Source organism: Triticum urartu, chromosome 2 (genome assembly GCF_003073215.2).
Source record: "Triticum urartu cultivar G1812 chromosome 2, Tu2.1, whole genome shotgun sequence".
Lineage (NCBI taxonomy): Eukaryota > Viridiplantae > Streptophyta > Magnoliopsida > Poales > Poaceae > Triticum > Triticum urartu.
The window spans coordinates 621,468,966-621,484,821 of NC_053023.1; the positions used below are offsets into that span (position 1 = coordinate 621,468,966).

Genomic DNA, 15,856 nt, shown 5'->3' on the forward strand with positions numbered 1-15,856 from the left:
TGTCCCAGTGAGGAAAGGATGATGGAGACTATGATTCCCCCACAAATCGGGATGAGACTCCGGACAAAAAATAAAAAAAATAAAAAGAAAAGAGGCCATATAAAAAAGAGAAAGGCCCAAATAAAAAAATGAGAGAAAAAGAGAGAAGGGACAATGTTACTATCCTTTTTACCACACTTGTGCTTCAAAGTAGCACCATGATATTCATGATAGAGAGTCTCATATGTTGTCACTTTCATATACTAGTGGGAATTTTTCATTATAGAACTTGGCTTGTATATTCCAATGATGGGCTTCCTCAAAATGCCCTAGGTCTTCATGAGCAAGCAAGTTGGATGCACACCCACTTAGTTTCTTTTTGAGCTTTCATATACTTATAGCTCTAGTGCATCCGTTGCATGGCAATCCCTACTCACTCACATTGATATCTATTGATGGGCATCTCCATAGCCCGTTGATACGCCTAGTTGATGTGAGACAATCTTTTTTTTGTCTTCTCCACAACCACCTTCTATTCCACCTATAGTGCTATGTCCATGGCTCACACTCATGTATTGCATGAAAGTTTAAAATGTTTGAGAACGTCAAAAGTATGAAACAATTGCTTGGCTTGTCATCGGGGTTGTGCATGATTTCAATATTTTGTGTGATGAAGATGGAGCATAGCCAGACTATATGATTTTGTAGGGATAAGCTTTATTTGGCCATGTTATTTTGAGAAGACATAATTATTTTGTTAGTATGCTTGAAGTATAATTGTTTTATGTCAATATTAAACTTTTGTTTTGAATCATATGGATCTGAACATTCATGCGACAATAAAGAGAATTACATGGATAAATATGTTAGGTAGCATTCCGCATCAAAAATTCTATTTTTATCATTTACCTACTCGAGGACGAGCAGGAATTAAGCTTGGGGATGCCTCATACGTCTCCAACGTATCTATTATTTTTTTATTGTTCCATGCTATTATATTATCTGTTTTGGATGTTTTATATGCATTAATATGCTATTTTATATGATTTTTGGGACTAACCTATTAACCTAGAGCCCAGTGTCAGTTCCTGTTTTTTTCCTTGTTTTAGAGTTTCGCAGAAAAGGAATACCAAACGGAGTCCAAACGGAACGAAACTTTCGCATGATTTTTCTTGGACCAGAAGACATCCAAAGGGCTTGGAGTGCACGTCAGGAAAGCCACGAAGCAGCCACAAGGATGGAGGGCGCGCCCCCACCCTTGTGGGCCCCTCATGACTCCTCCGACCTATTTCTTCCGCCTATATATTCTCAATTACCCCAAAACCTTCCAGGGGAGCCACGAAACCAATTTTCCACCGCCGCAACCTTCTGTACCCGTGAGATCCCATATAGGGGCCTTTTCCGGCGTCCTGACGGAGGGGGATCCGATCACGGAGAGCTTCTACATCAACACCATTGCCTATCCGATGAAGCATGAGTAGTTTACCACAGACCTACGGGTCCATAGCTAGTAGCTAGATGGCTTCTTCTCTCTCTTTGATTCTCAATACCATGTTCTCCTCGATGTTCTTGGAGATCTATTCGATGTAATACTTTTTTGTGGTGTGTTTGCCGAGATCCGATAAATTGTGGATTTATTATCAGCTTATCTATGAATATTATTTGAATCTCCTCTGAATTCTTATATGCATGATTTGATATCTTTGTAAGTCTCTTCGAACTATCGATTTGGTTTGGCCAACTAGATTGGTTTTTCTTGCAATGTGAGAAGTGCTTAGCTTTGGGTTCAATCTTGCGGTGCTCGATCCTAGTGACAGAAGGGGAACCGACACATATTGTATTGTTGCCATCGAGGATAACAAGATGGGGTTTTCATCATATTGCTTGAGTTTATCCTACTACATCATGTCCTCTTACTTAATGTGTTACTCTGTTCTTATGAACTTAATACTCTAGATGCAGGCAGGAGTCGGTCGATGTGTGCAGTAATAGTAGTAGATGCAGAATTGTTTCGGCCTACTTGATACAGACGTGATGCCTATATTCATGATCATTGCCTTAGATAACGTCATAACTTTGTGCTTTTCTATCAATTGCTCAGCAGTAATTTGTTCACCCACCGTAATATTTCTATCTTGAGAGAAGCCTCTAGTGAAACCTATGTCCCCCAGGTCTATTTTCCATCATATAAGTTTTCGATCTACAATTTTAGTTTCCTATTTACTTTCTTTGCATACTTTTGCTTTCCGTTCCATAGACCAAAAATACCAAAAATATTACTTTACCGTTTATCCATCTATATCAGATCTCACTTTGCAAATAACCGTGAAGGGATTGACAACCCCTTTGTCGCGTTGGGTGCATGTTGGTGTTTGTTTGTGCAGGTATTCCGTGGCTTGTTGCATTGTCTCCTACTGGATTGATACCATGGTTCTCAAAAGCTGAGGAAAATACTTACTCTACTTTGCTGCATCACCCTTTCCTCTTCAAGGGAAAAACCAACGCAAGCTCAATAGGTAGCAGATACATAGATTCCTCGCGACGCATCGCAACATCGAGAACCGAGAAGTTCATACCCAGCTTCAAGATGATCTTATTGAGCAACAGTGGCATCTCCATATCACTTCATAGTTGTGCTTTTATCATGCTCTTTTACTTCATTTGAACCCTTCCTTGTGTTTGAATTTGAATAATTTAGTTTATAAACTATGAATTTGTAATATTCGTGAATTGTGTAAATCCTAATTGTTATGTTTGGATTTAATATGTGTGCAAATATGTAGTTGAAGTGTACTATGTAAACTAAAATTAGAAAGATTTGGCATTCTTTTACTCCCTTAACTTTAAGTTTAGGGGATTAGTTAGAAAAGATACTTTTAGAGGAGCAAATATACTCCTCTAAAGAATAGTTGGTTGCATCCTCTAAATTATAGGGGTTCAGTTAGAGATGCAGAAACCGAATAGAGAAGCAGTTCCTCAACAAGATCGTTCTCCCTGCATATATAGAACAGTGCACCGTTTCCCCAACTTCATTTCTGATTGTATCAGTTTTCTGTCACGTCAGCAAGGAACACGCACCTTGGCAGCACGCTGAGAAAACAAAAAGAACATACTCGACTTGGGATAGCATTTGTGGCATGCGGGTGCGAGGGCACCGAGTCTCTCGCATGTGCCTTTTTTTGGCTTCCGAGTTGATAAGATTCATTTCGAATACGTTTTGACAAGTTTTTTCAAGTTTGAACTTTTTTCACAACTTTAGTACCTGCGACCCTAAAAAATCGCTTAAAGTTTCAACTTAGAAACTTGATGCAAGTGAAGGAGAGAATCATAAGTTTCAGATGGGAAGTCGTTTTTTTGATAAAGGGTGTATTTTATTAACTCATAATGTCGCATCAAGAGAATACAAAGCATCATGAGCTCACACCCAGTCTCCGCATAATTAGGATGCACACAACCAACACCAACACACACACACAAAATGAAGAAAAAATGTGACCTCCAAAATCCTGTCGAAGTGAACTATAACGTGCATCAATAACCATCAGCATCAACCCCCACCGATGATAGCACCCGAACATGGAAAAGTGCTTCGACAATGATGCCTTCAAGAAAGAAACGTGGCGCGAGCGCCGCCATGACCAGATCCACCCACTAAGGGTTAAACTTTGGTTTTCACCCCCAAAAAGAAGTCCAATCAGACTCCAAACAATGCCTTCATCAAGGGTATGTTGTACGAACACCATCATTGCTAGGTACAACCAGTCCAGGCCAGACCTAGAGTTTTCACTCCGGAGCTCGAATCCATGTGCTGAAGAGCACCACCAAACTTATGTCACCCTATACTGTTGACCCCACTTTCAATGAAGAAGTTACTTCTGCAAGCCAGGCTATCACTCCTCAATAGTCGTATATGCTCACAACCCCGACGTGCACAAACGCAACCAGGCATACCACATATACAGGAAGTAGACCAGAGCACGACACCAGCCTCAACAAGGTAACTGACGCCGCCAATAACCCATGAGAGGCCATCCGGCAACCCCAAGTCTTCAACAGTGATTGGACACAATTTGTAGACAAAAACCTGTTTGTGCCGTCAAGAGCCCACATAGGCCAACTGACAACCATGTCTTCAGAGAAGTCAAGCCGACAACGGATGAGAACATGAAGCCAGGCATACCTGTAGATAGAACTTGCAGAGAAACCTCGTAGGTCCGATCATCCAACATCCGTCTCCATGTGCGACACCGCCACACTCCTCATGTCCGCTGCCATGGAAAGTCGTATGTTTCAAAGATTAAAACTTAAAATTTATTGTGCGCTCGTGCGGGATCCAACTACTTTGTGAATCGCAAGGCAATCGGGTGGCTAGGTAGAGCTGGGCAGGTGCGTGCTGCCGCACCTGCGTGCCGTTGCGAATTTCTGACTCATGCAATTGTTAAGTAGTCTTGTAAAGCTTTTTCTCAGCCGCTTCCCATATAGAAAAACTCTAGACAACCGCTGCTCCACCAGTTCCAGCTAGTGAAGCCACGGGTCTCCTCCACCTTGGCAGGTGGCAGGAGATGGTGGAGACCCAGGATCTATGTTACGACAATGTAGTTGGGTATTTTAGGACTAGAATTTGTTTCCCCAGCGACGACGCTATGGTGGCGATTGCAGCACCGTGCGGATCAAGAATAAGGTTTCTCTGACATTAGTCTCGTCTCGGTGTAGAGTAGGACGAATGATTGTTTGGTCGTTGCTCTTTTGTAGTGGTGGATCTAGTCGTGTCTTTGTCTTTGTGTTATGCGGGTGGTCTTCAAATGCGTCTTATAGCAGAGTGGGTGACGTCGCTTTGTGGCTTTGTCCTCTGGCTCCTTCTCCAATCGGCGATGTTTGACTAGTTTGAATGTCGCCGGGGAGCTTGTGAAGTTAGGTCTATCTGAATCAGGGTGCCTAGATTTGAGGTGGTCAGACAACCCTAGCATTCTTCTCCGGGCGACAATCTTTGTTTTAGATTGTTGCCACCAGCATCTTCTGACTCGGGACGATTTCCAGGACGCTATATTAATAACATTTCCATGTTTGATGGTGTTTCAGAGCTCCATATGCGGCATTGAGCTCACAGCGCACCGTCAATGAGCGCACCGTCAATGAGTGAAGGAGGATACATCGATTTTCTTGTGGACCTATGTGTAATTTCTAGTTTCTATAAGGATGACCTTGTAAGAGTTCAACTTCGTCCTTACAAAGCGAATAGGAATATTTCTCGGCGAAATACTAAGGGGAACTCCAATGCGGGTCATCAAATCACTCGCAAGGTCCCGATCAGACGGTCTAGACATTTTAAGCCATCCAGTGAAAGTGATCAAATTATTCGAACCGGTCCAGACGTTCGAAATCGCCGAAACCGGCACCAAACTGGGGGAGGTTTAGAGGAGTTAGGACGTCCGTCTGGCCCACTGTTAATTGGACCACTTCTCCTCGCAACGCATATGTCCTACTCACCTCGTTTTCTTATCGGTCCACCTCTACCAATTATAGCCTAGTATTCAAATTTGATGACTACAGTTGAATGTCGGGTGACTTGTCTGCTGTCCGCAGACACGACCGGACGTGTCCACGGACATTTCTTGTCGTCCATTAGGTCATCTCTTTGGAGCTGCCCTAACCATGTGTTTGGGGCCACTTGGGCATCTAGCTTAGATAGGGAATGCAGCAGGGGACCAAGGGAGAACGGAAAAACCGAACAAGAGTACTGAAACAGTCACAACGGGGTCCTTTACTCCTTTTGGTCCCCTGGTTGGACTGGACGGCTGGACGCGCCCCGTATCGGCATCTGCCTGCCCAAACCCGTGACCCCGGCCTGGATTTTGTTTACCGACGTGCCGGCCGCTCCCTCCGCCGCCGCCGGGGAGAGGAGAGGAGGACGATCATCTACCACGCCGTAGAAGAGAAGCAAGAGAGCCCTCGTGCGTGCATCCACCCCGGACAGGGTGCATCATGCAGCGAAAAACGGAAACGCCTGACGTCGCGAGCGGGGGCGAGCGCGGAGCACACGCCCGCGGAAGCAGACAAGCCGAGCACAGTTGGCGTGAACCATGCTGCTCCCCGGGGCCCACGTGCCATAAGACAACAAACGTCCACGCCTTTATATATAACCTCTGCCACTGTCTACTGGTGTCAGTAGTCCACCCACCACGTCGATCCTACCGCCGACTCCTACGGCTCAGCCCCAGCAGCCGTCGCCGGCCGGGTGCTCCTCATACGATCACCGAGCAGGTACAGTCCTGATGGGAGCACATCATCTATGTCTATCTTGTATATTTCCTAGAATAAGAACTGTTTAATAACTGTGCCGTTCTCTGTTCTTTGATCCACCATCTCTTGCTTTGCTTGCTTGGGGAGATCTGACAGTTCTCCTTTGACTTCCTTCTTCTTTCTACTAGAAAATAAGAGTTTAAGTTCTCTGTTCTTTGATATACATCATCCTGCTTTGGGGTTGCTTCCATTCTCTGTCACCTCTGCTGCTTCTGCTTGGGAGGTCGGTTTCGTGCTCTGATTCGACGGGGATTCCTTCGTGTTTCCAGCTCGAAATGTTGAGCAAGAGCCGCCTGACTTATTGCGTGCCAGGGACGAACTCCCGATCGCTTATAGTACTATTATTTTCTTGTTTTGTGTGGTTGCGTGTGTGTTACTGTTAACGTACACAAGGGGTAGCGCTCGGTCAGTCAGCGCTAACTGCTGGGATCTGGCGAAGAACTGTCAAACTGTTTCTATTGTCCATCGTTTTCCTTTTCTTTCCTTGACGTGCTCCCCGGTTCTCCTGCTCACCTTCCATTTCCTTTGGTCATTTCTTCTTGTCCTTTTGGTTGGAGCGGACTGACCCCAGGTGACGCCGTATTTGTTATCCATTTTTCTCAGCTTTTCATCCCACTCAAGGACAAAAGATTTTGCGTGCTCATGAATCGCTGATCAAATTTGCATGTTTTCTTCCATTCAATCGTTCATGGTGCACAAGAGCTCACTTTCTCATGGCTTCACTGCTAGTAGCACCGTAATACTCTTGTCAGCTCTCCATCAAATGCTGACATGAAAGGCTTTCTGTCCCCTCCTTCTCATGAATCTTTTTACCCTTGGCTCGAACCTGACGCCGCGGAAATATTTCTTTTCTTTTTCCCCATGAAGCAGGGGACGGCGGAGGAAGCAACCCCGCCCCGGGCTCGCGATGGCGCTCCACCAGCGGGACGACGGCGGCGGCGGAAGCAGCGACGGCAGGGGGAAAGCCGCGCTCTGCGACGACGGCGCGGAGCCGGGGGCGCCCGCGCACGCGGCCGGCCGCGTGCCGCCGTGGACGGAGCAGCTGACGCTGCGCGGGCTGGTGGTGAGCGTGGCCGTCGGCACCATGTACAGCGTCATCGTGATGAAGCTCAACCTCACCACGGGCCTCAACCCCACCCTCAACGTCTCCGCCGCGCTCATCTCCTTCGTCATGCTCCGGGGCTGGACGCAGGCGCTGGCCCGCCTGGGCCGCGCCGTCCGCCCGCTCACCCGCCAGGAGAACACCGTCGTGCAGACCTGCGCCGTCGCCTGCTACAGCATCGGCGCCGCCGGTCGGGACCGCGCCCGCGAATCTCTTCTCCCCCACTTTTCTTTGCCAAGTGGAGCACCGGGATTCTGACGCCTTCTTGGATTTTCCTTTTTGCGCGCCGCAGGCGGGTTCGGGTCCTACCTGCTCGGGCTCAACAAGAAGACCTACGAGATGGCCGGGGTGGACATGGAAGGCAACGTGGGCACCAAGGAGCCCGGCGTTGGGTGGATGATGGGCTTCCTCTTCGCCGTCGCCTTCGTCGGGATTCTCGCGCTTGTCCCTCTCAGGAAGGTCGGTGACAATCTTTCTTTCCTGTATACATCTTCAGAAATTTACTTCTGCTCTTCCGGTCACGGTTCTACTTAGTACCAATTGAGATTCTGCCCTTCACCCCCAATTTTGTTCCTTTGCCCAATGTCCAACTAAGTGTCTGAAGGATTATGTAAAGCTGAGACAAGCAACAAGTATTCTTCCATTTTTTTGTTAGGTCTTGTTGTTGGTGAGCGCTGGCACTTAAATGCTTTTCGGACTGTTAGGCCCTGTTTGGTAAGTCCTAGGACTTTTTTTAGTCCCAACTTATAAGTCCCAAGTCCCTAAAAAAGTCCCTACCTGTTTGGTTCCTGGGACTTATAAGTCTCTATAAGAACATATTACAACTATAAGTCCCTATAAGTCCCTCCTTAAGAGTCTTATTTCATAAGTCCCAAATGCCCACTTTAAGTCCCTATAAGTCCTTCCTGTTTGGTTTAGATGGGACTTATAGGGACTTTTTTAAGTCCCTAAAGCAATAAGTCCCTGTAAACAAACACACTCTTAGTTTAGTTGCCACACTGCACATAGCCATATTAATGAAATTATTTGATTTATATTCACAACTTAGTCTTGACAAAGCTTTTCTTCAGCTATGTCCCACACGTTATACACATTGGCTAAGTTATGACTATAAGCAAGGTTGTTAGAATCGCGATTCTGTTATACGATTCTACGACTTTACGATCCAAACTTACCCATCCGATTCTACGATTTTAGTTCATAAAATCTATGTTTCTACGATCCTGGTAGTGAAGATTCTACGATTTACGATTCTACCATCAGAGCTCCGATCCGATTCGAAATCGTGATTCTGACAACCTTGACTATAAGGACTATGAGCTTGTTTGCTTGAAGCCTAAGAATGGGCGAGTATGTTAAACCTTTTTGGCTAAATAGTGCCAAGAAAATAAAGCCATGGCGTGCGGTGTTCACTTCTCTATCTATAACAAAAATACTAGATACCTCGCCTATCATTTGACATACATGCACTTTAAATGAATTGTGCATTAAGGACTTTTTTTACTGGAATATTTGGTTGCAATTAAACTGAGTTGAATTCTAAGCATACGTTTGATGGAGGGAAAATTTATGTGAACATCATTCAATTCTGCTGGCAAGATCAGACATATCATCTTGGAAGCTCTTTAAAGTTGAACGTGATCCCTGCATAACTTTTCCTTTGTTACCTTACAACAGCTTCAAGTTGTTTGACCCGTGCGGGAAAAAAACTTCAAGTTGTTTGACATCAGTTGCAAATGAAAAGAAACAATTTTAAGCACATTTTTTATGGAGCTTTGTAATTTTTCAGATTTTGGTGATCGACTACAAATTAACTTACCCAAGCGGAACAGCAACTGCCGTGCTTATAAATGGATTTCATGCGCCTAAGGGAGATGATGTGGCAAAGTATGCAGTTCTCTCACATAACCAGTAGCCTTCATAGCCAAATACTCCCTCCGGTCCTTTTTACTCCGCATATAAGACTTGTCTAGAGTCAAAATCAAACACCGCATATAAGATTTGTCTAAAGTCAAACTTTATAGAAAAAAAATTTGACATTCACAATACGAAATCAACATCATTAGATGCGTTGTGAATTTATTTTTCATTGTATAACTTTAATATTGTAGATGGTGATATTTTTTCATATAAACATGATCAGACAAATCTTATATGTGGAGTAAAAAGGACCGGAGGGGGTATTATGATTCTCTCATTTTAGCAAAATTTGATGTTTTTCTTGCTAACGTCAGGATGCAAGTGAATGGGTTCACAAAATACTTTGCAATTAGCTTCTTCTGGAGCTTCTTCCAGTGGTTTTATTCTGGTGGAGATCATTGTGGCTTTTCGCAATTCCCCACTCTTGGACTACGAGCTTGGAAACATTCGTAATGCCCGTCATGTTATTCATTATTCTATTCTGTTCTTGACTAGTAACAATTTTACCTAATTTAGATTCTATGATGGGGTGTCAGGTTCTTCTTTGATTTCAATCTCACATATGTTGGGGCAGGGATGATTTGCCCCCACCTTGTGAATATCTCTCTCCTTCTTGGCTCTATTCTCTCCTGGGGCGTAATGTGGCCACTGATTGCTGATTTGAAAGGGAACTGGTATCCGGCAGATTTACCAGAAAGCAGCATGAGAAGTCTGCAAGGTTACAAGGTTTGTTTCCAAGTATAATTTTGTTATTGTGCGCGTGTTTTGCAAATATTTTTTTCTTACCTTCTCTCATTCACAGGCCTTCATTTGCATAGCTCTCATCCTAGGAGACGGCATATACAATTTTACAAAGATTATTCTTAAGACCGTCGCGAGTATGCTTGACAAATCAAAACAGAAAAGCACAAAGAACGGTAAACAGCTTGACCTTTCTGGTTTCTGCCTTCCTGATGTATAGATAACCTGATGTTGGGTTCATTATGCTTTCAGGGGAAGATACTCTGTCACTCGTTGAACAACATCGCAATGAAGTGTTTGTAAGAGACAGTCTCCCTAACTGGCTAGCCTTTGTGGGTTACTTTGCATTATCAGTCGTTGCTGTAATCACTATTCCCAGGATGTTCCCTGAGTTGAAGTGGTACTACGCTGTTGTAGCATACTTATTGGCTCCTGCCCTGGGTTTCTCCAATGCCTATGGATCCGGTCTTACCGACATCAACATGGCCTTCAACTATGGAAAAGTTGCCCTCCTCATTCTTGCGGCCGCAGCTGGGAAAGAACATGGCGTGGTTGCTGGGATGGTAGGCTGTGGCATGGTGAAATGCATGACGTCGATATCTGCTGATCTGATGCAGGACTTCAAAACTGGGCATCTTACATTAACATCACCTAGATCAATGCTTATCGCTCAGATCATCGGCACCGCCATGGGCTGTGTCATCTCACCGCTGACATTCTATGTGTTCTACAATGCCTTTGACATAGGCAACCAGGACAGCCCCTGGAAGGCGCCGTATGCTCTGATATACCGAAACATCGCGATTCTTGGTGTGGAGGGCTTCTCTGCTCTGCCCATGCATTGCTTGCAGCTCTGCTGTGGGTTCTTTGCCTTTGCACTGGTGGCCAACCTGATGAGGGATTTCCTTCCACAGAAGTATGGCAAATGGGTCCCCTTGCCCATGGCAATGGGGTTCCCCTTCCTTGTCGGCGCGAGCTTCGCCATCGACATGTGCGCCGGGAGCTTGATAGTCTACATCTGGCACAAGATTGACAGGAGCAAAGCAGCACATATGGTGCCAGCAGTTGCATCCGGTTTTATATGTGGGGATGGACTTTGGATCTTCCCAGCTTCCTTGCTTGCATTGGCCAAGATCACTCCACCAATGTGCATGGCATTTGCTTCTACACACTAGATGGGTATCATGCCCGATAGTGGTCGCTGGCTCGCAGCTCTACGGTGAATAAGTTGAATGATATATAAATCCAGAAGGTGTAAAATTGTAAGAGGTATATCATCTTTCAAGAGCAGCAGATCCAATTGCCGAATGTGGGTTTCCAGCTGTTCTCTGCAAATGTTATCATCGTATATAAACCATCAAATGAAGGGTTGTCAGATGACGTGTGGCACCGAAAGAGTTGCCAAGTAATGTGTATAAACTGATGAGTGTAAGACTGGGGTAAGAAGATAGATGAGCCCACTCGACAGGATTACCGCAGCGATGAATTACTGTATGCTGCAGCAGGAAAACATCAGGAGTTTCTGAAAACCATCCAGCAAATTCAGTGCTGCTTAGTGCTTACCACTGGACACTGAAGACAAAATTAGGCCTATATATTAGTGTGTAATTATCTTCCTGTGGTGATTATTTTCTTTAGTGAGAAGTCCCTATCTATCAGTTTATGTATGTGCAGGAGACACGATTCTCAGAATAAAATGCGAAATCTTTTTAAATTGCTTTTAACGCAAAGAAATATTCAGTAAATAATTAGGTCCTGTAGCTCAGTTGGTTAGAGTGTTGGTCTGATATGCCAAAGGTCACGGGTTCAAGCCCCGTCGGGACTAATTCTTTTTTTTAATTGCGATTGCCCTCTTTTTTCTGTGTATTTTCTAACTGCTCATTGTTTTTCCTAGTATATAATTTGAGAAAACAAAAATGACTCATTAGGGGCCGTCAGGAGTTTTTAAAATTGTGTTCAATCACGATTACTCATTGTATATTCTCCCTTTTATTATTTTAATAGCAAAGAAATATTAAAGAGAAATTAGGTCCTGTAGCTCAGTTGGTTAGAGTGTTGGTCTGATATACCAAAGGTCATGGGTTCAAGCCCCATCGGGACCAAATCTTTGTTATTACTAAATTTTTGTCATGGGTTTAACTGCAATTACTAAATTTTCTCTAACCGATCATTGTTTTCTAGTAATTAGAGAAAATAAAAATAAGTTACTACTACGTGTTGTACCTCAGGAACCATCAGGATTTCTAAAATTAAATTCACGCCCATTACTATTTTTTCTACTGGTATTAGTATACTAATCAACCCTCATTGTTTTCACGTGTAGTAAAATATATGTTTTTTGTATGAATTTATAATATTTCTTGCATGATTTCTACTTGTACATGCGATTTTTGCCAGAACAAAGTTGTGTAGTCAGATGACTACACTGCCATGTAGCTTCACCACTGCGCTGGACCATCGTAACTACCTTTTCAAATATATTCTCTAAACCCCTTGTTGTTTTATAGTAACCGCAAAACAGAACTTGAAAAGGAATATAAAGAGCTTATTAGAGCAATTCTACCATATTGCTTAGAACCTCCCATCCTCCACTAAAACTATCAAAATAGAGAAATACTCACTCAACCAGATTCACTAAGTGACCCTCCATACCAAAAAAAAATTTAGAGAGCACCCTCTAAAAGACCGCACCATCCTTTATATATTTATAGGTAAGAGAGAGGAAAATACAAAGGGACACCCTATGCACAAAAGTTTTGGTCCCAATGAAACTTCATGCCCTTTTCATTTACTCTCGTGCTTTCGGCGTCACCGTCATGGTCTCCCCGCCCCACCGACTCTGTGACTCATTCCCCTGTCGCAGCCTTCCCTCCGCCTCTTGTGTCTGGTAGCCGGCTCCACACCCCTCCCTTCTCAGCCGCCACGCCCCCAGCAGCCGACCCCGCCGGTCGCAACCGGTGAAGTGCAACCTTGGTTCCTTCCTTCTGCAGTCATTGCTCATCAACATAACGGGCAGAGGCTGGAGGGACATCCTATGGGGGTGGCGAGCGGAGGGGACTAGCGAGAGGGACAAGGTGCGCCAGCCAGAACGGGGATGCGTCCGAGTGATGAGCAAGAAACGGAAGGGAAGAAAAGAAGAAAAATAGTGACACACTGACAACTGAGTCCCACATGGAAGAAGAAGTACAGAGGATGCAGTTTTAGGGTGTCTGATTTTGCAGTGTACTCTAAAACCTCTTAGAGTGCCCTTTTAACAAATCTGCTGGAATTTCTCTGAGATTTGTTTGTGCCAAAGGCGGAGGGTTCAAATCCCTCTAGCTAGCCAGCCAGCCCTGCCCAATGCTGCATGCATCACTAGGCCAATTATTGAGGTGATCAAGGCCATGCATAAAACAATTCCGTGGGCATCGACCAAAGTTACCGGTGAGTCTAACAGAACAATTAAGAAGATGTGAAGCATGATCCATGCAGTCCATACACTATGCCCAAAATTCAAAACAACACAGTAAACTAACCTGTTACAGTCTCCAAGACTCCAACTCTTCTACTTTATGCTTGCTGGTGTCCATTGCGATCCTAGACCGACGCTGATGCGTGAAAGAGACGGGGCGCCCTGTGTGAACTGCCGGCCTCCACATGAACCGCCCGATGTGGACCGTGGTGTCTTTCAAGAACGTTGTAAAGAAGAGTTGGAGACTGCAAATGTTATCATCAAGTGGTAAGAAGTACTCCCTCCGTAAAGAAATACTCCAAGAGCAGCAGATCCAATTGTGTAAAGAAATACTCCAAGAGCTCTTATATTTCTTTACAGAGAGGGGGTATATCTTTCAAGAGCAGCAGATCCAATTGTGTAGTGCCGGTTTCAGCTGTTCTCTGCAAATATTATCATCAGATATAAACTACTGAAGGATTGTCAGATGATCTGTGACGCGGAAAGAACTGTCAAGTAATGTGTATAAGCCGACGAGTGTGAGACTGAGTATTAAGATAGATAGATGTGGGCGGATGTGCCCACTAAACAAGACTGACGCAACCATCATGAGTTTCTGAGAAAATCCAACACAATCAGTGTTGCTTACCATGCTTACCACTGAACTGCAATTCTTTATTGAATTCAAAACACCTCTCCAGCTTATTAACCCTGGCCGCAGTGTAAGCGAGGAGCCTAACTCTCATGGGTCTTGATTTCTTGGTTCTTCTGTATTTTCAATTATTTTAATAAAGAAATATTAACTAAATAATTAGGTCCTGTAGCTCAGTTGGTTAGAGTGTTGTTCTGATATACCAAAGGTCATGGGTTCAAGCCCCATCGGGACCAATTCCTTTTTTAATTGTGATTACTCTCTTTTTCCTCTGTATATGCGTTATTGTTTTTCTAGTAAATTGACAAAATAAAAATAGCTTATTAGGTCTTGTATCTTGCAATCACGATTACTCTTTTTTGTACTGATATACTAACTAGCCCCTAATGTTTTCTACTCCCTCTGTCCCATAATGTAAGACGTTTTTTAACATTAAAAATAAAGATAACTTACTCCCTCCAATTCATATTAATTGTTGTGGATTTAGTATATAATATGATCATAGGGAGTATTAGATCCGGTACCACTGGCCCTGCCGGACGATTGTTTAATTAATGTAGGGTTTTTCATGGATTTGATTAATTTAGCTATGACTACGTTTTCTTTAGTATATTCTCCACCCCCTCACTGTTTTCTTGTAGTGAGTTTCAGAAAATAAAAATAGCTTACTACAGCCAGATTCTATCTAATCTCTCAACCTCTAAAAAGTTGTCAAAATAGAGAAATGCGGACACTAAGAGCATCTTCAACCGGACTAGGTCAATTGAGATGTCAGCGAAACCCCATTTGTCTGCGCACGCAAAGTTCACCCCCATTCCTCTCCAAATTGTCCGGAAAAATGCATATAATTGATAGGTAAAGGGTGTATTATCTAGAGTTGTTCTTAGATTGATTTGCCTCAAAAGCTAGCGGCTTCAAGTCCATCAAGCAGCCAGACAGCCGGTCCCCCCAAAAAAACTAGCCAGACAGCCCTGCCCAATGCTACATCACAAGGCCAATTATTGAGGTGATCAAGACCATGCATGAAACAATTCCGTGTGTATCGACCAAAGTTACCAATGGGTCAAACCAAACAATTAAGAAGATGTGAAGCATGATCCACGCAGTCCATAGACTAGGCTCAAAATGAAAATAAACACAGTAAACTAACCTGTTACAGTCCCCAATTCTTCTACTTTATGCTTGCTTGCGCAACATCGCGATCGTAGACCGACGCTGATGCGTGAAAGAGACGGGGCATCTTGTGTGAACTGCCGGCCTCCACATGAACCGCCCGATGTGGATCGTCGTCGTTCACTGATGTCTTCTCCCACTCACTCAAGTACTGAAGATGCCTAACAGCAGTCCTCGTCGTTCACAGGTGTCTTCTCAGTTTTCTGATGGCACGGACCAGCCACAATGTCTCGTGGAATCGTAGTGTACATGTGGGATTGCTTTCACTGATGTGAGATTGTACTGCTTGTATTTTTTCCAACCGGGCTCTCACCCCTTTCCATTAATTTTTCAATCAACGGAAATACAGCAGTTTGTAGCCAAATCAGTCTATTGTACTGCTTGTATGTATAGCTTACGAGCTGTCCACGGCTGCCATTGGTTCAACCACGCAAAGCGGCATCCGATGCTCGATCTGGACCGTGTTCTGAAGTTCTCTGGCCGGATTTTGTACAGGAAAAAATTTCCTGTCCTCTGATTTTGTTCGCCAGCAGTTCCATCTTATTTCGGATGGATGCAG

The 15,856-nt window shown here is 44.1% G+C and overlaps 1 protein-coding gene and 3 non-coding genes across 7 annotated transcripts; all 4 read left to right on the plus strand.

The window, feature by feature from the left end:
- The first annotated feature begins 6,096 nt into the window (after positions 1-6,096).
- LOC125539243 (probable metal-nicotianamine transporter YSL9) lies at positions 6,097-11,756 on the plus strand. Of its 4 annotated transcripts, none has more exons than XM_048702648.1 (8): positions 6,097-6,240; positions 7,150-7,571; positions 7,674-7,840; positions 9,171-9,268; positions 9,616-9,750; positions 9,838-10,027; positions 10,104-10,218; positions 10,295-11,756. In XM_048702648.1, the coding sequence occupies exons 2-8, from the start codon at positions 7,187-7,189 to the stop codon at positions 11,215-11,217; spliced, it is 2,013 nt and encodes a 670-aa protein (XP_048558605.1). In that variant the 5' UTR covers positions 6,097-6,240; positions 7,150-7,186; the 3' UTR covers positions 11,218-11,756. The 4 variants fall into 4 exon arrangements, with proteins under 4 accessions (XP_048558605.1, XP_048558606.1, XP_048558607.1 ...); XM_048702649.1 differs by having other exon boundaries at positions 6,153-6,240; positions 7,147-7,571; XM_048702650.1 differs by lacking the exon at positions 6,097-6,240 and adding an exon at positions 6,827-6,850.
- Positions 11,757-11,793: 37 nt separating this feature from the next.
- On the plus strand, positions 11,794-11,867 carry TRNAI-GAU. Its single transcript has one exon. It is a non-coding gene; the product is annotated as a tRNA-Ile (tRNA).
- A 203-nt stretch (positions 11,868-12,070) lies between these two features.
- On the plus strand, positions 12,071-12,144 carry TRNAI-GAU. Its single transcript has one exon. It is a non-coding gene; the product is annotated as a tRNA-Ile (tRNA).
- A 2,142-nt stretch (positions 12,145-14,286) lies between these two features.
- On the plus strand, positions 14,287-14,360 carry TRNAI-GAU. Its single transcript has one exon. It is a non-coding gene; the product is annotated as a tRNA-Ile (tRNA).
- Positions 14,361-15,856: the final 1,496 nt, after the last annotated feature.